This window comes from Phanerochaete carnosa, assembly GCF_000300595.1.
Source record: "Phanerochaete carnosa HHB-10118-sp unplaced genomic scaffold PHACAscaffold_1, whole genome shotgun sequence".
NCBI classification, from domain to species: domain Eukaryota; kingdom Fungi; phylum Basidiomycota; class Agaricomycetes; order Polyporales; family Phanerochaetaceae; genus Phanerochaete; species Phanerochaete carnosa.
The window spans coordinates 3,497,429-3,521,328 of record NW_006767628.1 but is presented as its reverse complement, the minus strand read 5'-3'; the positions used below and the strand labels follow the sequence as shown (position 1 = coordinate 3,521,328).

General features: G+C 55.7%; 10 protein-coding genes across 10 annotated transcripts in view; 2 read left to right on the top strand and 8 right to left on the bottom strand.

Annotated features, from left to right (window-relative positions):
• The window catches only part of PHACADRAFT_247656 (uncharacterized protein), a 4,986-nt gene extending 1,901 nt beyond the window's left edge, over positions 1 to 3,085 (bottom strand). The window contains exons 1-3 of the mRNA XM_007390570.1: positions 2,694 to 3,085; positions 2,410 to 2,638; positions 2 to 2,359 (exon numbers count right to left, since the gene is read on the bottom strand). Coding sequence (XP_007390632.1) covers positions 416 to 2,359; positions 2,410 to 2,638; positions 2,694 to 2,983 — 2,463 coding nt within the window. The 5' untranslated portion in view covers positions 2,984 to 3,085 and the 3' untranslated portion in view covers positions 2 to 415. The remainder of the gene's footprint in view (position 1; positions 2,360 to 2,409; positions 2,639 to 2,693) is intronic.
• A 448-nt stretch (positions 3,086 to 3,533) lies between these two features.
• PHACADRAFT_59666 (uncharacterized protein) lies at positions 3,534 to 3,725 on the top strand (the record flags this gene model as incomplete). Its single annotated transcript, XM_007389576.1, has 1 exon — positions 3,534 to 3,725. A coding segment is annotated over one exon (192 nt), but the record flags the coding sequence as incomplete, so codon positions are not given.
• A 221-nt stretch (positions 3,726 to 3,946) lies between these two features.
• On the bottom strand, positions 3,947 to 4,400 carry PHACADRAFT_247655 (uncharacterized protein). The gene has a single exon (XM_007390569.1). The coding sequence runs from the start codon at positions 4,367 to 4,369 to the stop codon at positions 4,013 to 4,015; it is 357 nt and encodes a 118-aa protein (XP_007390631.1). The 5' UTR covers positions 4,370 to 4,400; the 3' UTR covers positions 3,947 to 4,012.
• A 432-nt stretch (positions 4,401 to 4,832) lies between these two features.
• On the bottom strand, positions 4,833 to 6,502 carry PHACADRAFT_156415 (uncharacterized protein; the record flags this gene model as incomplete). The annotated part of the gene is made up of 2 exons (XM_007390568.1): positions 4,833 to 6,222; positions 6,276 to 6,502. The coding sequence occupies 2 exons, from the start codon at positions 6,500 to 6,502 to the stop codon at positions 4,833 to 4,835; spliced, it is 1,617 nt and encodes a 538-aa protein (XP_007390630.1).
• A 1,168-nt stretch (positions 6,503 to 7,670) lies between these two features.
• On the bottom strand, positions 7,671 to 9,426 carry PHACADRAFT_247651 (uncharacterized protein). Its single transcript, XM_007390567.1, has 3 exons — positions 9,238 to 9,426; positions 8,867 to 9,177; positions 7,671 to 8,804 (listed from the first exon to the last, which is right to left on the bottom strand). Exons 1-3 carry the CDS (start codon positions 9,385 to 9,387, stop codon positions 7,961 to 7,963), a joined length of 1,305 nt encoding a protein of 434 aa, XP_007390629.1. The 5' UTR covers positions 9,388 to 9,426; the 3' UTR covers positions 7,671 to 7,960.
• A 1,585-nt stretch (positions 9,427 to 11,011) lies between these two features.
• Positions 11,012 to 13,530, bottom strand: PHACADRAFT_204361 (uncharacterized protein). The gene is made up of 5 exons (XM_007390566.1): positions 13,044 to 13,530; positions 12,374 to 12,984; positions 12,210 to 12,319; positions 12,099 to 12,156; positions 11,012 to 12,043 (listed from the first exon to the last, which is right to left on the bottom strand). The coding sequence occupies exons 1-5, from the start codon at positions 13,174 to 13,176 to the stop codon at positions 11,669 to 11,671; spliced, it is 1,287 nt and encodes a 428-aa protein (XP_007390628.1). The 5' UTR covers positions 13,177 to 13,530; the 3' UTR covers positions 11,012 to 11,668.
• Positions 13,422 to 16,086, bottom strand: PHACADRAFT_247648 (uncharacterized protein). The gene is made up of 9 exons (XM_007390565.1): positions 15,998 to 16,086; positions 15,295 to 15,977; positions 15,029 to 15,245; positions 14,015 to 14,971; positions 13,840 to 13,963; positions 13,746 to 13,785; positions 13,679 to 13,696; positions 13,565 to 13,628; positions 13,422 to 13,507 (listed from the first exon to the last, which is right to left on the bottom strand). The coding sequence occupies exons 1-4, from the start codon at positions 16,014 to 16,016 to the stop codon at positions 14,400 to 14,402; spliced, it is 1,491 nt and encodes a 496-aa protein (XP_007390627.1). The 5' UTR covers positions 16,017 to 16,086; the 3' UTR covers positions 13,422 to 13,507; positions 13,565 to 13,628; positions 13,679 to 13,696; positions 13,746 to 13,785; positions 13,840 to 13,963; positions 14,015 to 14,399.
• Positions 16,087 to 16,177: 91 nt separating this feature from the next.
• Positions 16,178 to 18,828, bottom strand: PHACADRAFT_247647 (uncharacterized protein). Its single transcript, XM_007390564.1, has 5 exons — positions 18,716 to 18,828; positions 18,453 to 18,654; positions 18,109 to 18,394; positions 16,654 to 18,056; positions 16,178 to 16,596 (listed from the first exon to the last, which is right to left on the bottom strand). Exons 1-4 carry the CDS (start codon positions 18,787 to 18,789, stop codon positions 16,705 to 16,707), a joined length of 1,914 nt encoding a protein of 637 aa, XP_007390626.1. The 5' UTR covers positions 18,790 to 18,828; the 3' UTR covers positions 16,178 to 16,596; positions 16,654 to 16,704.
• A 305-nt stretch (positions 18,829 to 19,133) lies between these two features.
• Positions 19,134 to 19,871, bottom strand: PHACADRAFT_156409 (uncharacterized protein; the record flags this gene model as incomplete). Its single annotated transcript, XM_007390563.1, has 4 exons — positions 19,134 to 19,228; positions 19,279 to 19,360; positions 19,421 to 19,663; positions 19,785 to 19,871. 4 exons carry the CDS (start codon positions 19,869 to 19,871, stop codon positions 19,134 to 19,136), a joined length of 507 nt encoding a protein of 168 aa, XP_007390625.1.
• A 157-nt stretch (positions 19,872 to 20,028) lies between these two features.
• PHACADRAFT_247643 (uncharacterized protein) overlaps positions 20,029 to 23,900 on the top strand; it is a 4,713-nt gene continuing 841 nt past the window's right edge. The window contains exons 1-11 of the mRNA XM_007390562.1: positions 20,029 to 20,108; positions 20,162 to 20,304; positions 20,357 to 20,419; positions 20,472 to 21,169; positions 21,220 to 21,382; positions 21,439 to 22,083; positions 22,137 to 22,162; positions 22,217 to 22,386; positions 22,448 to 22,530; positions 22,584 to 22,659; positions 22,718 to 23,216. Of these exons, the coding sequence (XP_007390624.1) occupies positions 20,072 to 20,108; positions 20,162 to 20,304; positions 20,357 to 20,419; positions 20,472 to 21,169; positions 21,220 to 21,382; positions 21,439 to 21,708 (1,374 nt within the window). The 5' untranslated portion in view covers positions 20,029 to 20,071 and the 3' untranslated portion in view covers positions 21,709 to 22,083; positions 22,137 to 22,162; positions 22,217 to 22,386; ... (1 more) ...; positions 22,584 to 22,659; positions 22,718 to 23,216. The remainder of the gene's footprint in view (positions 20,109 to 20,161; positions 20,305 to 20,356; positions 20,420 to 20,471; positions 21,170 to 21,219; positions 21,383 to 21,438; positions 22,084 to 22,136; positions 22,163 to 22,216; positions 22,387 to 22,447; positions 22,531 to 22,583; positions 22,660 to 22,717; positions 23,217 to 23,900) is intronic.

Here is a 23,900-nt window from a genome sequence, read left to right as displayed (position 1 = left end):
GAAATTTCGATGCATCACTCGCAGAGGACAACGCTGCATTGCCCCGTTGACATCTAGACTAAATCCTTTCAAGCCATCCAACTACATGCAACTGTAACTCTGCGAGGAGCAGTTTGCCTGTATACATGCTAGAATGCGAAGATGATTATTTACTCTGGTATACAAGAGAGCCCAGGTTGTATGATGGTAGTGTAGCAATGCGAGGGGTTCCGAATGTCGATGCGTACTGTGATCATATCAGTCAATCGTTAACACAACAGGATACAGACCTAGTCGTAATATGCATACGCCATATGAGTGAGAGAACATGGACCGAATCCAACCATGGCACCAGTCCCGATCCCGAGTACATACAACATGATGATTACTTACCCATAGAGCCATAACGAGTCTAGAAGTTAAGAGGGCGAAACCATTAATCTTCATCCTCATGTCTACTCATGCCCGCGCTCCATACCGTACTACCGCTACCGCTGCGGTGAGAGGAGCGTCGGTCCCCACTGCGGCGTACGATCTCCGTGAAGCCGCTGCCGGCTCCCTTCGCCATCTCGGCGCTCAGGTGGCGTTCGTGGGCGTCCAGAGCGGCGAGCGTATTCTCGGCCTCAACTTGTTCGAGGACTTCCTGTGTCAAATGAGGCCCGGTGGACGGGGGGCGGGTATTACCACCCGAAGAGCTGACGGAGGCGGTCTCGGAACGGGTGTTGATAGAGGATGAGCGACGGAAGAAGGAAAAGCGGCTGGGAGCAGGTGCAGCCACGGGTGTTACAGGCGAAGCACTGGCATCTCCAGGCGTGGAGAAGCTCTTCAACATTGGTGGGAGCGGGGACGGAGGCGAAGCTACCTTCTCAATGCCCATAAGCTTCATCGTGGCATTCAACCGCTCGCGCTCCTTGCGGTCCTCCTCATCTTCATGGGTGTCTAGTTTCCGCGCGCTGGTAACAACCGGTGTGCCAGCTTTGAGAGTCAATGGACGCAAGTTCGTAGGGGAATTCGCCGCGCTCTTGTCACCACCGCCAAATAAAGAAAAGGTCGACCAATCGAAAGAGAGCGATCGTCTCGACGCGCGCGTTGACCGCGCTGCCTTCGGAGGATCGTTCTGTGCAGTAGCTGCGTTAGCGGCACTGATAGACTCGAACGTTGTAAGACGTTCTGGGGGCGGAAGGTTGGGGCTCGTGTGCGCACTAGACGGGGTAGAGCGGGAGAACATCGCAGATTGCGGGCGCGCTTTGGGCTTCTGCGGGCTTGGAAGCGGACGAGGACCGAATGTGGGTTGAGAAGGAGTGGGAGATTTTTCAAAGTCGATGGCAAGGACGTGTTCGAAACCCTCTTGCGAGATAATTCGGTCGATGATTTTCGAAGCGTACAACGAAAGAGCCTTGTTCGCGTCCTTGAGACTCTTGACCTCACTCCTGAGGGACTCGATGTCGTCGGGAACAGAGGCGGAAGGTTCAAGAGAGCCGTCCACAGCTGGGCGTCCTTTGCGAGGCGACTCTGCGGGCTTCTTCTGCTTGCGGGCCTTGTTGTCGGCGTCGACCCTGTCGCCTAGCGAACTCTGGCCGTCTAGGATATCCTTGTTCTCAGCTCGACCAAGTTCTGCAGCTAAGTCGAGGCCAGGACCAGTGATAGGCAAGTTGGCCAACGACTCTCCGCGAGGTGCAGCGACGGAAGACCGCCTCCGGCCGTGCCTGCTCCTTGGACTCTTCGCATCGCTAATCACATCAGCGTCAGGCTCGTCGACTTGACCAAACTGGGGGTCCAGCTCTGGCTCTGGCTCATCATGGTGTGTTTCTTCTTCCTCGTGCTCCTCGGCGAGCTCGTGGACGGGGTCAAGAACACTGCGACCAGTATCTCTGCTCTGGAAACTGTTCGCATCCTGGTCGCCATCCTCCTCAGAGCTCGAACTCTCCGTCTGCCGATCATCGCGCACACCGCCCATTCTGAGGATGTCGAATTGACCATTGAGGGTCTTTTCGCGGAGAAGGATGTTGTAAGACTCATTCTCTTCCTGCAGCTCGCGATTGACTCGTGTGAGGTCATTCAGCTGGGTCTGAAGGAGATGAACTGTCGACTGGAGGGAAGCATGAGACGTCGACAGAGTGGATAACTCGAGCTTGAGAGCTGTCATCTCGGCTGGCTCTTGTTGAGGGTCCGACATGTCTTGCTTTACGATGAGTTGGGGTTCGGAACGCGTTAGCTCGGCCTCTGGCTCTGCCTCAGACTCGGCGACTGAGAGTGCCGAAGGGGACGGAGGGACTGCATTGCTCAATTTGCGAGCCTGGCTCAATGACAGTATGCGAGACTTGAGATGCTGCTCGTTGTCATAGAACGCTTGGCGCTCTGCTTCGAACGTGGCCGTCTGATAGCGAGTGAGGATTATGAATGAAGAGCCTAGGCACCCTTGCGCACCTGCTCGTTGTACCTTCTCTGGGTCTCACGCTTCTCCTTCTCAAGCTCACGGACTTGGATTCGAAGCTTGTCTATTACTTCGATCCGCGCCGCGAGGTCCTCCTCCATGCGGCTTTGGTCGGCATAGAGCTCAGAAACGCGTGTCTCTGCAGCATTCAAAGTTGAGGTCAGGTTGTTGTTCTCGGCCCTGAGGGCTGCAATGATTTGCTCTTTGTCTTGTAGTTGCACGAGTAGCTTCGGCATAGAGAGGGCATGTAAGGCGTTTAGTGCGATGCAGCATCCAGAGAAGACGTACCTTTTCCTTTTCCTCTGTCTCATGCTTCAAAGATACGCTCAGGGATTCCCGAGACTCGCGGGGCGTGTCGCGAGACGCAGGCGGCGGTGGAGTAGCTCCCTTCAAGGAGACGGACTGTCTACGCGCAGGTCCGCTCAATGAGGTGGATAATCGCGCAGATGCAGCGGCCTTTGCGGTCGCGCCCTTCGGGAGCGATGATGTCTGAGACGCGCCGTTGGAAGAGACAGACGGAGACGATCGTCTGAGCGGCGCCGAGGGCGGCCTGGCGGCGGCGGTGGACATGACGGCCGTGCGCGAGGAGGATGTTTCAGGCGGATCCACTTCGTCAAACTCGTGAAAATTGCTGGAAAATAGAGAAAAATAGGAGGGGGACGCTCATGCGGACGTGGAGGAAAGACGAAACGGTCTGGCCGTTGTCATGCAGGACAACGACGGCGCACACATCACTCCCCTCCCAAGACACCAGCGCCATACCGACGCCACGTGCTTTGCATCAACATCACCCTGGGCACGCCCAATTTGGTTCCTCCTCGGCCTGTCCTCTCCAGCCTCATGGAGGTCACAGCACAGAGTCTTTTGGCAGAAATAGAACATGAAGACATGCAAACAGTGCGTGGTCTTTGTCTACCTCAATTCCCCGATTTTTACTTTGAGAATTTTCAGCTGCTTCTCTCTGTCAGAGAAGATGTAACCGCCAGTGAGCAACTGCTTTTCCTACCGCGCTCGAAGAAAGAAAAGAAAAAACAAGTCGCACTAATTCTTGATAGTTGCGGCAGATGACGTGAATATAGAGTCTAACTCTGGAAATAACGCGCGTCCGCTACTCAGCCACGGCAGCGTGATTGAGCTACAGGGCCCTTCAGGCTCCGGAAAGACGCATCTCGTCTTTAACGCTGTAGTCTCGTGTATCTTGCCCCAACGCCATGCGGACTCCGACTTAGGGGGGTGGGGTCAGGCCGCTATGGTGCTCGATACAGACGAAACGTTCGATATCTGCCGTCTTCGCCAACTCCTTGACGCGAAGCTCCTTGCCGCCGTTGGGGAAGACCATATGATGGACGGCACAGACTTCGCAAACTTGCGAGATGAGGCCCTCCGCCATCTCCACATATTTCGTCCTCGGTCCTCTTCCCAGGTGGCCGCGACCATCATGAGCCTGCCGAAATATCATTGGGACGAACCGCACATACAGCATCGCGAGATGGGCCTGCTCGTAGTCGAGCATGACACATGGGAGGAAGCCCGCGCAAAAAATGTAAATTTTGGACCAAGACAGGCAGATATGACTGGTGTCGCAGATACCGATATTAGTCATCGTCGAAATATACCATCGGGTTCTAACGTTACTCCAAAGTCGTGCACGGCAAACACAAACTCTGCTGTAGTAGGGTTGCCTGGAGTCCTGATTAGTCCTTTGAATCGATTGAGACCATCGTCTTTCCTCGATATAGCATCAGTATTCTGCTGACCTGTCCGCTCGATAAGGCTGGGATAGCGCAAAAGCGTGATATGGTGAGTCAAAGGTAGGGTAGCTAGAGCGCGTGGTTGGCCGCGTGGGTGTTCAGCCTGGAAGGCTGAGGACCCAGGGTAGGCCTGGCGGGATTCCGACACCGTGGGTGCTTGATTCACCCCCTCGGCAGGAGTTGTCTCGACGAATCCGGGAGGCATAGGGTACAGATGTTGCCGAAAGTAGAGGCCGTGCTCTGAGGCGGGAGTGTTCTTGTTGAGTGGAGTGAGACCCCAGTTCGTGACGAGTATCGTAGGGTGATATGTAGACCTGAGTGTCTCCAGTGCAGCGATAACATGGCGAAACGGGGTTCGGGCGTCGATGCCAGAAAACGATTGGCCACCGCGGAGCTGTTCGACGACGAACCGATCCTCCCAGTAGAAAGTGCTCAGAGAGTGCAAAACATATAGTGCTCATATTTGCACTTGGCGTAATTCTATGGATACATAGGGGGTAGTACTATTGAAGTGTCCAGAATGGGAAGAAATGAAAGGGAATTGTTAGTGTTAAGGATATGCGAGACGATATCTAAAAGATACAAAGTCCTTCAACAGGGATGGAAGCGCGGTATTACAAGGGGTAATAGCATAGAAAACCCGGGGTATCAACTCCACTTAGTGAGTCTTAACGACCAACACCGTAAGCCTCATCCAGCTGCGTCTGAAACGCGCTCTCGACCTCCCGCCGGCGGATGTTGCCCTTGGTGGCGGTACGAGGGAGCGTCCCGGGCTTGACGACGAAGACGAGCTCGGCCGTCATGACGCGCTCGTGGAGGTACCGCCGCGAGTGGAAGGGCCGGATGCGGCGGAGGACCGTCTTCTTGAGCGCCTCCGCCGCCGCCGCGTCCGCCTTGGCCTCGACGAACAGCGCGGGCGACGGGCGGCCGTTGCCGACGACGATGCACTCGGCGACGAGGTCCGCGCACGTCGCGCGCACGTTGTCCTCGATCGCCTTCGTGTCGCACCGGAGCGAGTTCTCGGACTTGATCCAGTCGTCGTTGCGGCCGCGGAAGACCCAACTGCCGGGCGCGCCCGCGGCCTGGAAGAGGTCGCCGGTGTGGTAATGGCCGTCGGCGGCGCGCAGCGCGGGGTCGGGGCAGTCGCTGGACTCGGCGAGGATGACGAGCTCGAAGAGCTGCGCGTTCGCGTTCGCGAGGCCCTCCGCGCCGCCGTTGGAGTCGAGCGGGAAAAAGCCGTAGCGCGTGCCCTCGATCGGGCGCAGGAACCGCGCGTCGGGACCGTCGCCGCCGATGGAGATGAGCATCGCACCGCACTCCGTGTTGCCAAAGAGGTTCCTGAGCTTGATGCCGCTCTTGTACGCCCAAGTCTCTTCCTCGGGTGTCAGCATCAAGCCGGAGTAGACGACCTCATCCAACCCCTGGAGGAGAGCGAGCAGCTTGGTGTTGTGCCGCGAGCGCTTGAGATGGCCGGCGAGGAATGAGGCGAACTGGTTGAGGCGGTTCAGCCCGCAACGCGTGATCATGTCCACCAGCTCGTCGGAAGAAAAGGCGATCTTGGTGGGCTGGACGACGCATGCGCCATGGTGGAGCCACCCGATGAGGGTGCAGGTCTGGGCGATGTGGCACATGGACCCCATCCACACGCTTACGTCTTGACGGGCCTCGTCGTTGGGGATGGCGGTGTGGTACATCTTCGCCGCGATGTTGTCTAGCCATTTGTACGTGCAGCGGATAAGCTTCGGCGAGCCAGAGGTTGAGCCAGAGGTGTGGAACACCATCGCCATGTCCTCGTCCGTGGGTATGAAATCGTTGCAGAGGACAACGTCCTCTACATCGGGTAGCTCCGTGAACAGAGCTTGGTAGACGGGGACGGAGAAAGTCGGTGTGGCGGACTCATACGACGGGTCGTAGACGAGGGCTTGCGCTCCTACCTTCTGCAAGAGTTCGGAGACCACATCGGGGTTTGGCAAGCGCAGGGAGAAGAGTTGGGGTATATAGCCCGCCTTGAAGATGCCGTAGATGTGTAACACGTCGATATATGTCATGCCACCGAGCCTGCGAGATTGAGTTAGTCACCTTCAAGGCCACGTAGTGTGAAAGGGACGTGCCATAATGCCACGACGGACCGACGCTCTATGCCATCCTTGGAGAGCGTCTTCGTCCAGTACTTTGCGTAACGCTCGACGTCAGCATGGAACTGAGCATAGGAGATGACGCTCCATTCCGCTACTTCATCCGAGTCAGGCTTGGCGAGCTTCGGTACCTTGAAGACCGGACGGGAAGAGTAGAGAGCAGCAGCCTTGTCGAGAACAGTCAGGTGCGTACGGAGCTGCATGCGAGGGTAATGTGGTAGTTAGAAGAGGAGGAAAGCTGCAAAACTCGGCGACTGCAACCAACCTTTTAAGTGGTACTCAACAGAGGATCTACACTCGAGTCATGGCCTGTATGCGATGCGTGGCGCGGTATCCGGTAGTCAGGGCCGCCCATATCGAAGTGACAGGTGTACAAGGAACTGTCGCGTCAGGAAATGGCAAGGAGCAGCTTTCTGCGGTGCCGACACCACTTGAGTGTACAGCAACTGGCTACAGTCAGCGGAAATTGATTACAGGATATCATGATTTCTGGATTGCATCGACCACGCACGTTAGGGACTCGGCGGACATGATTGCATCCGAGCTGCGTGCGCACAGTCACCTGTTGGTGAAGCGTCCTTGGGAACTGTGCCGCCTCCTCGAACCCCCGCTTGACCTCGGCGTCGGACTGACGGTTGTGGCCGTGAATATCAGGATCCCAGTCAGAAAAGAGTCATTGTCGTGGACAAGACGTACTGCCATCAGAGTTGTCGAAGTTGGAATCAGAATAGGCATTGCCATGAGCTGCCTGTGCACAGACGACATGCGATGATTGGTGCTGAGCTAAACGTCCGTACTCTGCGGTGTTCGCTGCTCTGCGACGAGCCATCTTCACCGTTCTCGTATGTCAGAAAGCTCCGGAGCGCAGACTGACTGGGGCATACCTCTGGGCGACGCACGTCCCGCCTCGGCGTCGTCTGCAACGAACTACGCTCGCGAGAGCAGCTCGCACCCTGCGGGGAACGGCGACCGCCATCAGCAAGCATCAAATCGCACCCGAGGCCCGATTTGGCAACTCTGACAGTTCAATGAACCACCGACTTGCACCGGGGCGGACTGTATCGCACCCGTCGACCGTCATGAGAGGGCTGTAGCGACATGGGTCTCCTAGGATGCCAGGCCGTGCATAGCTGGAAACGCATCCACTTAATATCTGCCATGCCCAACAAGGACAATCTTAATGGCCGCCTCGTGCACACGGCAGGGGATGGTCGGGTCGCAGACGTCGTGATGAAGGCGACTAGTACTGGGCTGCGGACTGCCGTAGGTCAAAAGGGTCTTGTTCTCTCTGAGCCCCGCTCCGCTTCCCACTGGTGTGGCAACTCACTCCTCTCAGCTATCGCTGCTGTGGCACACGAAGTCGGACGCGTTCGGTACGGAGTACGTGTATTAGGAATATTCCCTATAATTCTAAAACCCATTAGGACTCGGAAGAGCAAGAAACCCGATGATAGTACACTGGTATACAACAAAGTTAAATAATAATAGACACGGGAGTCCAGTATCCGGGTATGGCGATGGACATCCGGACTAGTATGCGCGGATTCCACCAAGAACTTGTGACTCGAACTGACTCCTTCCCCAATCATATAGTGAGAAACCCCGACAGAATATTATAGTAAATTCTGCCACCCCGCGCAAGTGGGGCGACCAACCCCGGCTTACGCGGAGCAGGTCGACTCAGGGCCGCAGGAGTCGCTGGAGCAGATGCTCTCGTAATACTCCTGCAGGCGAGGGATGGCGACCGAGGGGTCGGCGGGGATGTCTATGCATGGAGCAAGAAAGGACTGGCCGTCGCCTGCGAAGGGGACGCCGCAGTCGTTGATGTCGCTGACGGTGGAGACCTTGATGTTCGAGAGGCGCTTGTAGAACTCGGACTCCTTCCGCTCGTCACAGAGGGTCATGAAGTCTTGGAGAGCGGTACACATGTCCGCGACGTCGTCCTCGTGGCACCGGATGGACAGCTCTTCGACGGGAGAGCCGGACAACGTCGTGAGGGTGTCAACGACGTTCTCGACAGGGAAGAGGGGCGTCAAGTGGATTTTCCTGAGCTTCTTAAGGGGCGTCTCCTTCGGCTTCTCGAAGGCGTACGTCTCGGCAGAGATGGCAGTGTTGAGTGAAAACTCGTCAACAGACTGGCCGACGTTGCCCACGATGCGCTCCGTGCAGACGCGGTTGAAGTCCTGGCTCTCATGGTAACAGCTACCAAGATCAAGGAACTCCAGAGAACAGCAGATGGGAGTCACAGCCCACTTCGGGTCTCCCAAGTGGGTATCACGGATGCGGAGCTTTTTGAGGGTGGGCAAGCGGAGTAGCGACGGAAGCGACAGCTCCGAGCCCAAAAGAGGGTGGGCGGGAATCGACTCGTCGCCCTTGACCACGGGAATATAGGGATAGACACCGACGAGCTCGGGTGCATGGAGAGCGGACCGCGAGATCCTGTCCAAGGACAGCTCTTTAAGGTTTGGCACGGAGGCCGCAATGGAGACAACCAATCTCTCGCTCCTGCAGATGATCGGCCGTTGGTCAGCCACGATTGCTACGCATCTGCACCAGAAGACACTTACAGAGGGTTCGTCTGCTCATCACCACAGTGGTTGATAGACAGGACGCGCAAAGCGTGGAGAGCGCTGAAGCAGGGGATCACGGCCTGGTCCAGAGACGTTGCGAGGTTGAGGGTGAGCTGCTCGAGCTGTGTGCACTGGCTGAGGAGCTGGGAGCACTGCTGAGAGACGAGCGTGTGGTCATCGGATCCGGATGCGGGGCCGGTCGCGGCGAATTTGGTGCAAATGGAGAGCTGGCGGATGTACCGATGGTAGGATGGCGGGACGTTTCCAAGATAGGAATGCACCGCCTCGACGCTCGTGAGATCAACAACCTGTGCAAAAAATTGCAGTTAGTGCGGGGTCGGGTCGTACACCGAAGAGCGGGTGCTTACCCTCCAGAGGGCGGGAACAGCAAGGGTGTAAGCCTGCTTGCTTACTCGGGAAAAGGCCTTGACGTCGTGCGGGGTGTCGAGGAGCTCGACGATCGAGAACTTGATCTCGACGGGGAGATGGTCCCATGAGCAGGCCGCCTGTGCATGCATGTCAAAGTAGAGGATGGTATATGAGGTGGCTGAGATGGGACGGTTGGTGTGTGGTTTCCGGTTGGGAGATGAAGGCTGTTAAATACAACGCAGGACGAGCGATGGCCCGAACAGCTCGGCAGAAGCAATTCCTCAACTTTGTGCTATCCTCTTCTCCGGCGTTGCACGGGGTTTTCCACGCATCAATCTTCCGAAAAGGGCGCTCCACTATCTGAACAGCCACCGCCTCCGCTAAACTCAACCGCCCAGCCCGACGCCCCTCCAGATGTCTCCTCGTTTCCTTCCGACTGCTGTCTGTGCAAGGAACGAGACGACTGCGCTGCCCGTCGCCTCTGCTCACGACACAGGATCGAGAGGTCCTATCTGTTGGGTAACCTTTGCTCGTCGACGCTACACACCGGAGTCGGACGAGCTGTCAAAGCCATCGGCTATGCTCCTAGGCTTGTTTTAGGCCCTCCCTCACTCCTTCATGCGAGCGGATGATGCGTCACGTATGTAAAGGCCGTGCCTGATCCTAATAATATGCAACCAAGTCTTCATGCCAACCTGTCTTCTTCAGCCTTACCGCTCGCACGAGGCTCCCCTTGTACCTTGCCCGCTCTGTCCCACCCTCCGGTGAATCAACTCAGCGTGACGTCGCCTACTCTCTCGCCTGTGAATTCTCCCCTTTCCTACCGTTGACGTTTGGGCGTCGGGACTCGATAAACGCACGTTGGCTGTGCGGCATGAGGAACTGAGCCCTGAGGCGTTTGGCTCCCTCCGAGCAACTCGCAAAGTAGATTTCCACTGATGGTAACAGACCCCACATGCATGTTCCTAGGCTCATATCCAGCAAGGATCCGCTCAGGACGGATTTTCCTGAGACGCATTCTGGTCAGGGCTGCGTCCTACTGCCTCGAGGGTGACCAGGCAATCATAATCATTCTTCATTCGCCTGGCAGAACTCATTTCGAGCGGTTCGCCGCCGCAGTCTCGGATGGTGTGCTTTCCGTTACTCCACAAAGTCTGATCCGTCGAGCTGCTGAATTGTCACCCACCGACGTATGCAGTGCAGCAACATGCATCGATATCAACATACACCTTGTGCAGGCTGTATCTGGGCAGATACTCGTGGTGATGCTGATCCTTCAGACAGCGCTTCTTCAGGGTCCCTTACCAGACAAAGGCAGATTGCTGAACCTTGTCCGACATCGACGGCGGGCTGGCCTCTGGGCCGTCGGGACGCCTCTGACGTCCAAGCCCCAGAGCGTCACGCCCCGTGGCAACCCGTGGCCGACATCGCGCGCTGTGGACAACGCGGAGCGCGCACACTGACCTCTCCGCTCTGACATCTGTGGTTGTGCCGCTCGGAGTTGCAGCCGTCAGGCCCATGTCGACCGGGAACTCGTCGTTACCCGTGTTCGGCCCTGGCGGTGCCTCTCCCAAACGACCGTGCTTGGTGTTCCTTCTAGAATGGCGGGACGCTGTCTCGGGCTCTTCGCTCTGGTCACAGACATCCCGCCCGAGGTCACCGTGGTCACCGTAGCCCGTCGTAGGAAAACCAGGAAGAACCTATGTGCTTCTGTCCGACAAGCATGCGGCACTTACGCAACGTCCGATCTGCCGCCAGAAAGGGCGTGCAAGGCGTTTCGCTGGCTTGGCGCGGCGGAGTGAGAAGAGATGCTGCAGATCCCACACCTTCAGCCACGCATATTGCAGTGTCCAAGTGCGTAAGTGGCTTCTTTGATTCATATAGCCACGTCCCCCCCCCTCGCCCCTCGTAGATCCTGGCCCGGCGGGGCCGCGGGCTATTACGAGGTTCTTTACTTCGTGAGCCGCATAGACACAGTCACTCACGCGTCCTTACACAGGTTGACGACACGGCTAGCTATTCCCGCGTAATGGACGGACTACTCTTCTTCCTCCGTAGTACTCACCCTCGGCGTACAGCTCGCTTGGCACTGCGGGCTACTGCATTACAGCTCGTCAGAAAATAACTATCCCGCATATCGCGCCCTCCGACGCAGCAGACCGGAAATCATAGAACAGCGCCGTGCGATTGCCGTCTAATGTTACATCTACAAATACAGTGCTACGACGAGGTATCATGGGCCCGGAATCGGAAGAAGATGGAAGACGAGAAGTAAGAGCAACGCCTGCGATGAGAACGGGGAACCTGGTCATGTCCTTGGTTGTTTAGATTGCAGCTCAATGATAAGTTACCACGGCCATGGAGAGGCCAAGAAAAATAACGTGACGAGCCTGGCCAACCTCCCTTAACGGGCGGTTGCCAGCTTCAACGCTACCCGTGCGAGTGGTGGATAGGGTGGTACTTGACCTTCTCGAAAATCCGGTAGAGGCTGATGACCAGGTTGAAACAGTACATGATCAAACCGACGCCGACGAGGCTAATCAACGCAATTTGATTGTCGCAGAGCCCGCCTCCGATCCCAGTCGACCCGTTTATCCCTGGAATAGGCGGTGGCGGTGGGCGCGGTAGCTGATTGTACCACGAGATGCTGGAAAGGGAAGCGCAAGGTATGCTGGAAGTAAAGAAATTATCGAAGGAGAGTGCAAGCGCGGCTGACCACGCGCAAATGAAGACGACTTCAACAAGTGTATGAGCAAGCTTGGCTGAAGTACGCCAGAGACCAAGAGGGCGGCCGAAATAGTCAAGCTATTCCGAACTTGGTTAGACGAGGGACATTCTTCTCGACAACGGCGTGACGTACGTAGATAGCTATCATGACGTGCACGAGCGTAAGTGGCGCAAAGATTATGACCAGGGTTCTGCACGGGCCGTACGGGTCAGTATAAGCACAAAAGTACATCGGCTGACATACGGTGAGGATCCCAACGCGCCAGATATGTGAGCACGGCTCTCGCTTCGTCGGATGTGGATCGCAATCGCAAGTGCAGAGGTTGTGAAGGCAATGTTGACCAGCCGGAAAAGCTAGCAAGGAATGTGAGCTCATGGTATCAAGCACAGTTCGGTGCTCAATCCCACCAGAGGAACATAAGTGTTTGTGAGCATGTACACCCTTATCCGCTTTTTCCTCCCTTGCCACTTGCTCAGCTTCTCCCCACCGTTCTCTTCGCTGTCGCCGACGCCAACGTCCCAGGTCACTCCGGGGGCTCTAGGAGTCCAGGGCGTTTCCCAACCCGGTGTCCGTGTCTGCGCGAGGGTTATTGGGGACTGCGGCGGCGGTGGAAGGTCTAGATGCAGACGATCTTCAGACATGGCCTCGGACCTAAAGTCGGTGCCTATGCGCTCCGGTTCTTCGTCCTTGACGTGACTGTTCGGTTCGCCATCTTGGGGTCGTCGCGACAGTGAGGCAGCCAGCCAGGATACGGAGTATGACCGGTCTCTGTGTCTGCTCATGCCGTGTCGGGCAGCGTTTGCCGTGAGCGATTGGCCTGCAGAATCCTCTGGGCGATGTCTCGTGAATGCCCACCAGCGGGAAGGACCGGCCATGCTATCGTCATATACCGATGAAGTATAAGATGTAACATCGGAAGGCCTGTGGGCAGGGGGGCGGTCATCGGTCGCTTGCGGGTCTCTACTTGTGCCGGGCGAATGTTCGTCTCTGGGAGATGGAGGCTCGTCTCTAGCCCACGCTGGGCGGAGCAAGTCAGCCGCGGAAATACAAGGGTGGCAGCAGCTGCGCACTACTTACGAGGAGAGGTTACGACGGTTCTGACGGTTGACTGGTTTGCGCGGTAGCCACGGATAGTAGACTTTGACCTGGGGAATGTAGCGGCCGATGCTGCGGACAGGGGGGAGACGACGTCGCTGGCATTGGCCGCCATGCCCGAGGGGTGCGCGACGACGAGGTGGGAGGTGGAATAAAAGGAGCGACGTGGGTCTGCTTGAGCAGGTCCTGGGGGTATATGATTTGCTTTTCGGCTGCCCGAGCTGGGCTAAGTTCGGCGCGTTCGGCGGCGTTCTTGCGCGAGCGTGAATTTGGAGCGTTCCCCACGCTGCTCTTTACGCTCAACTTAGCCTCTCATTCTACACAAACATGGACGACACTATCCCCTCGCTGTCTACAGCAGGCGTCGGCTCGCGCTTCGTGTCTCAGTCGGATTTGGACACGGCAAAGGCGAGACGTCAGGAGCAGTGGAAAGCTGCCTATGCCAGGTGCGTATATCGGGCAGGGTTCGGGCACATCGTTCAAAGATAATAAACCAATCTCAGACTGGGTCAGGAGCCCCCTCCCGAACCCACAGAAGATGTCTTCGATGGCCGAAGTCTGGCTGAAGTATGCCTTCCATTATCTGAGATAACCGGAGCTTGGCTGACAGTTCATAGAAACTTGCCGCTAACAGAGTGAGGGATTTGTCCTCATGGTTTCATCCGTGACGCTTATGCAAGTCAGGCAGCCAAACAAGAGGAGTGGGAGGAGCGCAACAAGCTAGGTTAGTGCAACCAGCGCATGTCATTTGTCCCGCTTATGCCACCATGCTTGGTAGGCAATCAGTTCCGTGCCCTCGAGGAAGATGAGGTGCTCTTCCTGGATTCTATTCTCGAAAAGCAACATGAAGAGGAGCGGCTGCGCAAGGAGTTGGAAGGGGAGGAGCTGAAAAACTTCCGAGAGTGCGCCTTGTTTTCGCGAGGAGCCTGGATTACGCAGCTAATTTACTACAGGGCGGTTGCTGCACGCGAGAATGCTGCAAAACCTCCGCCTGTCATAACCGACGTTGCCCCACCACCGCCTAAAACCAAGCCGGCTGCGCCAGCTGTCAAGAAGGACACTAAGAAATCTCTCAAAGGAGTGCTTGTCAAGAAGAAACCAACGAAGCCGTCGGCGCCTTCAGCTTCTATCATGCAGTCTCAAACCGACAAGGACGAGAAGTCAGAGACAGCCGCCAGGAGTCAGACTAGGGGAGAGCGAAGTCCAGGTGGCGACGATAGCAATCTACCTCAAGCGAAACGACGACGAATTTCAGAACCTGGGTCATAGCGAGTTCTCCTTTTCACTTGTACTATATTGTGTCCATGACAAGGATGCCCATGTGCACACTGCGCTAGTTCACCCTCCTCTCCTACTGACTGGACTCGGTGTCGGTGTCCATCGTACGCGATTCAAGTCTTGCTCCCTGGCCTTTGAACCGCTACCCTCCCAGCCCGACGCCCTGTTCATAGCGTCCGCACGCCGTGAGGCCGCGGTACCCATCGTCGTTCGATCGAGAAGTCTTCGCGCAGCCGGTGTAAGTGCTCCTTCGGCTTTCCTGGGCGTCCATGACGGTGGCGGCATCGAGCCCTTCCTTACCGAGAGATTACTCCTGACGCTGGACGGTGTGCGCAGACCAGGGACACCGCCTAGTAGCTCCGCCTTCGCCCGCAGGCTCTTGGCTGCGGAATTCGAGAGTTTATGCGACAGCTGCTCTCGCGCAGAAGGCGGCTTAATTTGGAACGCATTGGGTGGAGGCATCTCCACAGCCTCCGCTGGGTCGTCGGACTGTGAGAGGACACGCGGAGTTGCGTTGAGCGTTCCCCATGTCATGAGCTGTTTGACTGCGTCAGGCCCCAGTTGCGACGGAGTCGGCGAGGGTATAGATGGAACCAGAGAATCCACATTCCCTGTAGGCGACCTAGGTCGGTCTATAAAAGTATGCGTAAGGTGCATTGCTAGTACAGCACGAATAGCGAATTGCTTACACGGTGTTCCGGCAATGGCGGCCTCTATCCGACTACGCGTCGGGCTGGGAGGCGCGGAGATAGACTGCGAAGGTGTATCATCTTGTTCGGGCAGGCGCGTGCTGCCGTACTTGATAATCTTAGGTGGTGGAGGCTTGTCGTCGGTGGTGACCGGTCGAGGCTTGGGGTGATAGGGCGATTCGTCTGCGTCCGGGGGAAACATCAAAGCATTCCTTGCCTAATTATCGTAAGAACTTACACCTGCCACTAAAGACTTGAACACGTACCTTGAATTCCCAACCGTCAACACCAGCCGGTCGAGTATCTCTCTTTGGTGCCATCACGTCCACAGCCTCCTCTTGTTCAGCCTTTTTCACCACCGCAACTTGCTTCAACTGCGGTCCCTCCCCATCTTCTTCTACGCCTCCTTCTTCCTTCTCCCTCGCCTTCCCCTTATCTGTGTCGGACCCAGCTGTGATCAACCCGACCGGCCTTGGTGCCTCAATGACGAACTTCTCCCTGACCCCCGTACCTGCCGGCGCCTCAATTAGTAACCTCTCCCTACCCTCAAGCATCTTGCCCCGTTGCTGCTCTACCCTCTTCTGCGCCTCCCATGCCCATGCCCACTTCTCCCTCCGCTTCCGATTCTCGTCGTCCAAAATTTGTGTGAAACTCGAGTTGTCCTCAGACGTGTAGCGTGCCTGGAAGCTGTCCAGACTCATGGTTGTGTCGTATTTCGGCTTCTTGAGTGGAGGCTCATCGCGGTCGCGAGGGGTGCGCAACGGTGTCTCAGAGGGACCCGCTGCATAGGGTGTCTCGCCCGGTGTCTGGTATGGGTAACGTGCTAGACGAGGCGTGGACAGGTCCTCCAATCGACGGACGGTTGCATGTATCCGATCTGGGTCTTCACTGCGGAGTGCATCGAGATATTCATTGGTAGCATCGAGATGCACGAGAGATGGGAAAAAATCTCGTGCGATAATGTGAGACAGCGCTTCAGTGTACTCATCTTCTTCGAGAACGACTTGGCGATTCAGGGAGCGGGAAGGCTCAGAGCTCGAACTAGCTCTTGGCGTGGCCATAGTGTTCAGTCCGCTATGAAAGAGAGGAGGAAAGCGACGACAAACGGTAATGCCGGAAGACCGAAGATGATGGTACAAAGCAATATGTCGGGCGTCCAATACCAGCGCCACAAAGGTAGCCTGCATCGACTAAACATGCTCACGAACAAGTGACTATGTAACAGCGAAGGAGGGCATTAAGACTCGATAAGGTAAAGGATTTAGCACTTAGTGCGGGGGTATGCGGAAGGGTTATAATGCAAGCCACGGCGGACTCGAGAAGGGGGGTCTACGAGCTCTCAGCTCTCCTCAAAAACTAAGCCTGCTCCGAAGGTTGTCTATCGTAGAGAAAATACACATCATCATAAGTATGTGGCAATAGTCATGAGGTGGCTCGAGTGTGAGGTACTGGCATACGGATGCGAAAGTGAAAGAATGTGCAGTCAGCGAACTGGCAGGGGATTACGGACTCGGTCATTAGTCATTATCAATATCCTTGAAGGTGCAGTCGCTAAGCGTCCAGCGTCCCTGCGCAGCCAACATTCATGTCAGTAATTCTCAATAGATAGGCATAGATAAACTTACAGGCGTAGAATAACCTTGCCACAGTACAGTCGAGAACGGGTGTCGTTATGTTCATCGGCCAAATAACAGCATGTCACTGCTGGCTCGTGCTCGGTACTTGAACTCCGAGTCAACGAGATTAGGGTTCTGAGGCTTCCGGCTAGGGCTGTTGGGGGAAGGGCGTGCTATGCGACTTTGGATCAAAGAAGGAGGAACAGGCTTCCCAGATGGCCGTGTAGGCGCAGTGGAACGCCTTGATGGCGAAGAGAATGGCGAGGAGAATGGCGAAGAGAACCCTACCGACGGCGAAGGTAATGAAGGCAAAGCGGAGGCCGTTGGCCGCTTCAAACCGCCGGGGTGAAGAGATTTGGTAGGCATAGGAAGGAATGTTGGTGTTGTTGGCCGTGAAACGGGGGTCGCTATCGAACTCACGGTACTTGACGTGGCATTGGTGCTGACGCTGCTTCTTCCCTCTGAAGTCCGCGAATGGGGCCTCCGGACACCTGAAGGAATCTGGCCCTGCGATGAGGCGCTCGGAGGGCGAGTTTCGGGAGGGGAGCTGACGGCGGGTACCGATGTTAGAGCGAGGGCGCGGTAGGAGGACGGGGCTATCGGGCCGCCTGAGCGCCGTCGGACGTGCTTCTCCTTGTCTTTGAGCGGTGACGGAGAATCCTCCATGATGAGAACCCAGCCCGAAGTATTGCCTACTGGAGTTTTGTTCTTGTCGAGATCGAGGCTTTGCGCCTTCGGCTTTGGCGCAGGTGGCTTGTCCGGCGATAACGATAGTAGCGAACTGGACGTAGAAGACGAAGCAATCGAGGAAGGACCTGCCTTCGGGGAAGGAAAACCAGTACCACGGCTAACACTTCCCATCCGAATGCGAGGGACGCGAGTATGGATTTTCTGTCCAAGGACTTCCACTCGCGCGCGCATCTCGGAGAGCATCTGGACACCTTTTCTAGTACTGGCAGTTGTGGACGATGTGCTGTTCGAAGAAATATTGCGAGAAGTAAGCGGGCGTATTGTTGGTGCACGAGAGGTGGGGGGGCGGATGGCGGTCGATGTAACATTCATATTGGACCGGACAACCGAGGAATAAGAATTGTTGGACGGCGTAGTGGAATTGGCAGACGAAGGGTTGAAGCCTGCCTTGTGAAGGAGCGTAGCTTGGCCGGAAGACGAAACGAGTGGTTCGGTGGTTCTAGACAATGAAGTGATGATCGGTGGGAGAGTCCTGGTGGGAGTCGAAGGTGCGAAGTTGGTAGGATTGGATTCTGGTGGTACAGTCGCAGACGACAAGCTCTCCCCATCTTCTAGGAGTTGAGAAGCCCTTGAAGGCGTAACGGAAGGAGGAATTTCTACAGGAGCGCGGTCCAGAGCCGCAGCAAGCTGCTCTTTCAATACATTGATTTCCTCGTTGGCGTCTACGACGACAGCTAAATTTCGGGCTGAATACGAGAGAAAGTCTTTGCGCACCTCGAAGTTCATCCTTGAGGCGCTGTAATTCCTCTTCAACAGTAGCTTTATCAAGGAGCTCATGTTCAAGGAGAATCTTCTCTTCGAGTACTTTCCCGTATTTCTGTTCGACATCAGCGAGGCTGGATGAGATGGCACGTTCGCTCCGCTCCAGGTCATCGTTGCCCATCTCCAGCTCACGAAGCTCTATCTTGAACTGCTGATGCTCTTTGCGAATAGTATCAAGCTCACGTTGCAAAGACGTGGTAGTCGTATTGTGCGTGGTTTGCAGCGACATGAACTTCGACTAGAGTGCCGTCTCTTTGATGAACAACTGCAGCCTCAAAGTGAGACTTACGACCGACCTTCCATTCATCCTTCTCCTGCTCTGCCTTGGCGGCTTTCACCTTGAGCTCTTGCTGCGCCTTCTCCGTACGTTCCAACTCTCTCTCCAGCTCTTCCTCAAGCTCTCTACTAGATACCTGGAAGTCATCAAGCTCGGCTCTGGTCTCTGCCAGCATATCCGCAACCTCCATATACCTTGCTTTCCAGTCCGTCGGAGCATGACTGAAATGGTTGACATGTGTTAGCCGACTGTATGCTGCCAGACCGAGACTGGAGTAGCTACTTTGGATCATCGAGAGTGACAGTTATCTTCTCCCCAAGACGAAGAGCGTCCATCGACTGAAGGAGGGCCGTCATCTTAAAGATTCTGGGATGACTCCAGGACGCTGCTTCAAAGGCCTGGAGTCGAGGAATGAAGTGGGGGTGATTGCGCAGGTGCGAGTCCTGTGCGGTTCATTTACGAGCGCGACGTTGCCACGAGATATGCCATATCAGGCATGTACGGCGTTCAAAGCGCTCTGCGCTTTGGGTGCCACAATGGGGCTGAGGGCCTTTTTCGCACGAGTAAAATACTCGGCTGTTGCGCAGAGGATCGTGAAACATGGAGCCGTGGTCGTGGGCTAAGGTACACATGACAACAATAGCACAAGAAGGCGAAGGGAGCAGCCAGGGCACAGAACAATGCTCGCAAGTGAGTGGTCTCAAAGACCCTCAGGTTTTGCACACTTCCGCTTTTCTATCCGACCAGTCTTAGGGCAGCGCATTTCCTGCCATGAGACAGGCTCCATAGTGGCTCCTTATGCGACGTGAGAGGACTCCTCGCACTCGATGTAACGAAGCACGTACCTGCTTCGCTTGTAGCGAATATCACTCCCAGGTCATTTCGGGCTGTCGTCACGTAGTAGCTACGAGCATCACCAAGAGAGATCTGCACATTGTTCACAGATAGATACCAGCATATGATGTGTCTCAAAAGGAGGACGCTCACCACTAGTCCCTTTACGACGTCTCCGCCGCGGAAACAGTCAGCAATCTTGACCTTGTCCTTTTCAGTGGCACGGACATCTTGTACCCGAATAACACCCGTAAACTCCTCGCCAGGGGGAAGCGGCACCCCGTCGACCACAGTGATGGAGAGGACCGCTTGCAGCGGGGAAAGACGCGTAATAGTACCGAGCACGACAGTGTTCGGGGCCGGCGGGTTTGGCCGAGTCTTCGATATTGAGAGCACCTGGGGAGCCGAGAGCCCCAGACAAGAGACTATTACTGAGGTCGCCACAGAGAAGCAGAGGGAAATAGACAAACAGATCCTTCGTATTGAGGTGTGCCGACTACACTCGCTCGGATTTGACCATCGCGCGAGTACGTCCCGCTCCCAACTGAGGTGCTGGTCCGCGCGGAATCTGGATGGGCTGGCCTGGCAGTAGCTTGCTCGACATTTCGCGCTGCAATGAAGCGAGAGGAATTACGGATATAAATATTTTCTGATTTTAGAGAATACTGTAATAATTGAGTTGTCGGAGAGAAGCGGATCGAGATTTGCCGTGACGCGTATTGCGCTCAACCTGAAATTGCCGTTGGGGTGTCAGTCCACATCCGACTTCACTCTTTTCCTCGCCCAGGTCCTCCCACCCCTACCATGGCCTCTGCTATCGCTCGCAGCGTGCTCAAGAGGAGTACGTGCTCAATCTCGTCATCATACACGTCTCTGATACAGTATGAACCGCAGGCTTCCACGTCTCTGCATCGAAGCATGCCTTGTTCAAGTTCGGCATGCCCGCCATGAGTCCGACGATGACAGAAGGTGGGATTGCCCAATGGAAGAAGAAAGAGGGCGAATCGTTCTCCGCGGGTGATGTCCTCCTTGAGATCGTGCGTCCAAGACCATTCAAACATACCACAGTAACTCACCGCGTCATTTCAGGAAACGGACAAGGCCACCATTGACGTAGAGTCCCAGGAAGACGGTATCCTCGCCAAGATCATCGCAAGTACAACGCCCTGTATCTTATTTGTATCTCGAATGACCTTTCGCGTAGGCTCCGGATGGCACGAAGGGTGTTGCCGTGGGTTCGCCTATCGCTATCCTTGGTGAGGAGGGCGATGATATCTCCGGCGCAGACAAGCTCGCTTCAGAATCTGCCTCTGAAAGCAAGCCCGCTGCACCCAAGAAGGAGGAGAAGACGGAGGGCCCTCAGGTCACCAGCACTGAGCCGACCACCCCCGCCAAATTCTCAAAAGACGCTGAAGTCTCTTCACCCAGGGAAGAGATTCCCCAGGGTGATCGCGTCTTCGCGTCACCCATTGCCAAGAAGATCGCGCTCGAGCGGGGCATTCCTCTTGCAAAGGTCAAGGGCTCTGGCCCTAATGGCCGCATCCTTCGCGAGGACGTCGAGAAGTACCAACCTTCCGCGGCCGCGGCCGCGGGTCCAACTGCTGGCTTCCCTCAGCCAGCAACGGCCTCACCAGATTACGTCGACATCCCCGTGTCCAACATGCGTCGCACTATTGGCTCGCGTCTGACGCAGTCGAAGCAGGAGCTCCCGCACTACTACCTCACCGCTGACATTAACATGGACAAGGTGCTCAAGTTGCGCGAGGTCTTCAACAAGACTCTTGGCGAAAAGGACAAGTCTGCCAAGCTCAGTGTGAACGACTTCATTGTCAAAGCTACTGCATGTGCGCTGGCGGACGTTCCCGAGGCCAACTCGGCGTGGTTAGGCGAGATCATCCGGCAGTAAGTCGGTTTTGAGATCCACCTGCGGCGTCGCTGACATTTGGTCTTAGATACAAGAAGGCCGACATTTCGGTTGCCGTTGCTACCCCGACTGGTCTCATCACGCCCATTGTGAAGGATGTCGGAGCGAGGGGCCTGACTGACATCTCGTCGACTACCAAGGCGCTGGCGAAGAAGGCACGTGATGGCAAGCTGCAGCCACAGGAGTACCAGGTATGTTCAAAAGCTTGTATCTATGTTGCGGGTTGCTTAACGCGTTTCTACATTAGGGTGGCACTTTCACCATCTCCAACTTGGGCATGTACGGCATCTCGCACTTCACCGCGATCATCAACCAGCCTCAGTCCTGCATTCTTGCTGTTGGAACGACATCACCAACACTGGTTCCGGCGCCCGAGGAGGAGAAAGGTTTCAAGGTGGTAAACAATATGAAGGTCACTCTCAGCTGCGACCACCGCGTCGTCGATGGCGCTATGGGCGCGAGGTGGATGGCTGCCTTCAAGGGTTACATCGAAAACCCCTTGACTTTCATGCTCTGATTGCCTGGGTTCCTCATTGTCGTGCTTTGGTATAGACGTTTTCTATCACTGTTGCTCCCGTAGTCATCTCCATAATTCACCTGCGTCACCTGGTTGGATTATAAGCCTCACAGACTGCACTTCATGCGTTTCATACGCGTGTGTAGGCGTTGAAGCCACCCCGGAATCAAGCTAGGCTAGCGACCGTCTCCTAAGGTACCTAAGTCTTGTTGAATCCCATCATCTCGATCTTACCGTTCTCAAACTTCTCCCACTTGGATTTGGCGTCGCCAGGGCATATCTGGATGTCTCCACGGCAGAGCCCAGTCATAGTTTCTTCCGTGAACTTGTCAAGGGGCATCCAGAATTTGCTGAGCTTTGGTGTCGTTCCTTGATCTGTCAGACGGGTCAGAGAGCTGCAACAGTACGAATAGTTTTCGAAGACATACGGTCGTGCAGCTCAGACTCTGTGAGACTGATAGGACATCTTAGTCATTGATTATAAAGCTCACAGGCAGAGTTCGCTCACGGAGGGATGATCTCCATTACCTGCACCGTAGTATCCTTGAGCTGGTGGCTCAGAGACAGGGAGAAGGAGTGCATAGCAGCCTTGGCGGCGCAGTATGCGGGCACCCATGGACCTGGGACAATTCCGAGACCTGACGTAACAGGGATAATGAAGCCAGGACGTCCTTGCTCCTGTACGTGCGAAGGCCTGTTAGCAGTACGCCAGCCCCAAACCCCGTGTGACTGCACTCACGCTGAGTTTAAGGAAGTGAGGCAAGAGGAATTTAATCAGGGTCACAAGAGATACATAGTTGATAGTGTATTCTGCCTCAAAGACTGGGAGGGAACCGTCAAACACTTCCGGGTGTGCCAAGTGTCTGCAAACTTACGATCCAGATCGAACTTCTCAGGTTCCTTAAAGTTGAAGATGTGCTGGACACCAGACGACAAGATTATTGCGTCCAACTAATCCGAATGACTGCTCAATTTTATTTTACATATCGTAAGGGATTTGAGTGCTCACGTCGGGGCAAGTGGAGACAAGCTCGTCCACGATCTTGGCAAGAGACTCGCGACCACTCGTGAGGTCGATGCATGCGGTCTTGATACGCTCGCTCTTCTGGGCGAGCTCGTCAAGTCGTTCCTGCCGTCTGCCGGAGACAATGACGGTTGGCTTGGACGGTAGGTCATGGATGGCAAGCGCGAGGGCGCGTCCGATGCCGGCGGTGGCACCGACGACGAGGACACACTTGGCGTCCTGAATGTTTGCGCGTGTAGAGTCGACGGGCATGACTGTGGCGGGAGGAAGAACGGGAAAGGCGTGGAAGACTGGAGGGCCCGTGGGTCACCCTTTCATATTTGCTGGATGATGTGACAGCCACCAGTTTTGGCTGCAGGAGCCCACTCACGATGTCCACTTGACCTGGCGGCAGCCATCGGCGCGTCGATCCACCCACTTCACCTGGTGTGGATCCGTGACGTCCCTCCCAAATATTTCGCTGTGCGCGCGAGCTGCAGCCTACACAGGGCCCCGGGAGATTGCGTGTACCAGGTTTCCAGGGGATTGCCCGCAGATCAACGTCCAGATAGCTGAGGTCCAAAATCCGTTCGATTGTTGTCTCACAACAGCCGGATTTTGACCTGACAGCAATCTCGCTCCGGGTCTCAGGCCTCAGGTGGGATCAAGCGCCCACCGCCCACCGCAGATTCGCACAGTGGGACGCGACGTGCAGAAGGCTTCTGCGCCAGATATCAAAGATATATGTAGCGGTCCCAAGTGTATATATGATGTGGAACAAATAATGCTGCTGAGAGGTCTCGCCGTCTGTCTGCTCAGCGCCACACAGTGGACAGGGGCGCAGGTCTGCAGGAAAGCATCGTCGGGATCATGAGTATCGTCCTGCTGATCTTCATAATGTCATCATGATTCGTATCGTCATCAGATGTGCTGTGATGACCAGAAAAACTATGACTATGCCTGACTTCATCTGCGGCTATAACCGTCTCCCACCATCTGTCATGGCGATCACAAGCCGGTAATGTCAGTGATACAAGATCTGTCCTACGAGCGGGGAAAATAACGCACTGCCTGGATCAACATCTTTGTCGTCCGATGCAGGTACGACGGATGCTGCTGCTCCGGCATGCTCGGCAGGGCGGCCGACACATATTGCATCACAGTACGGGCCGCCCTGGTGCAGTATAGG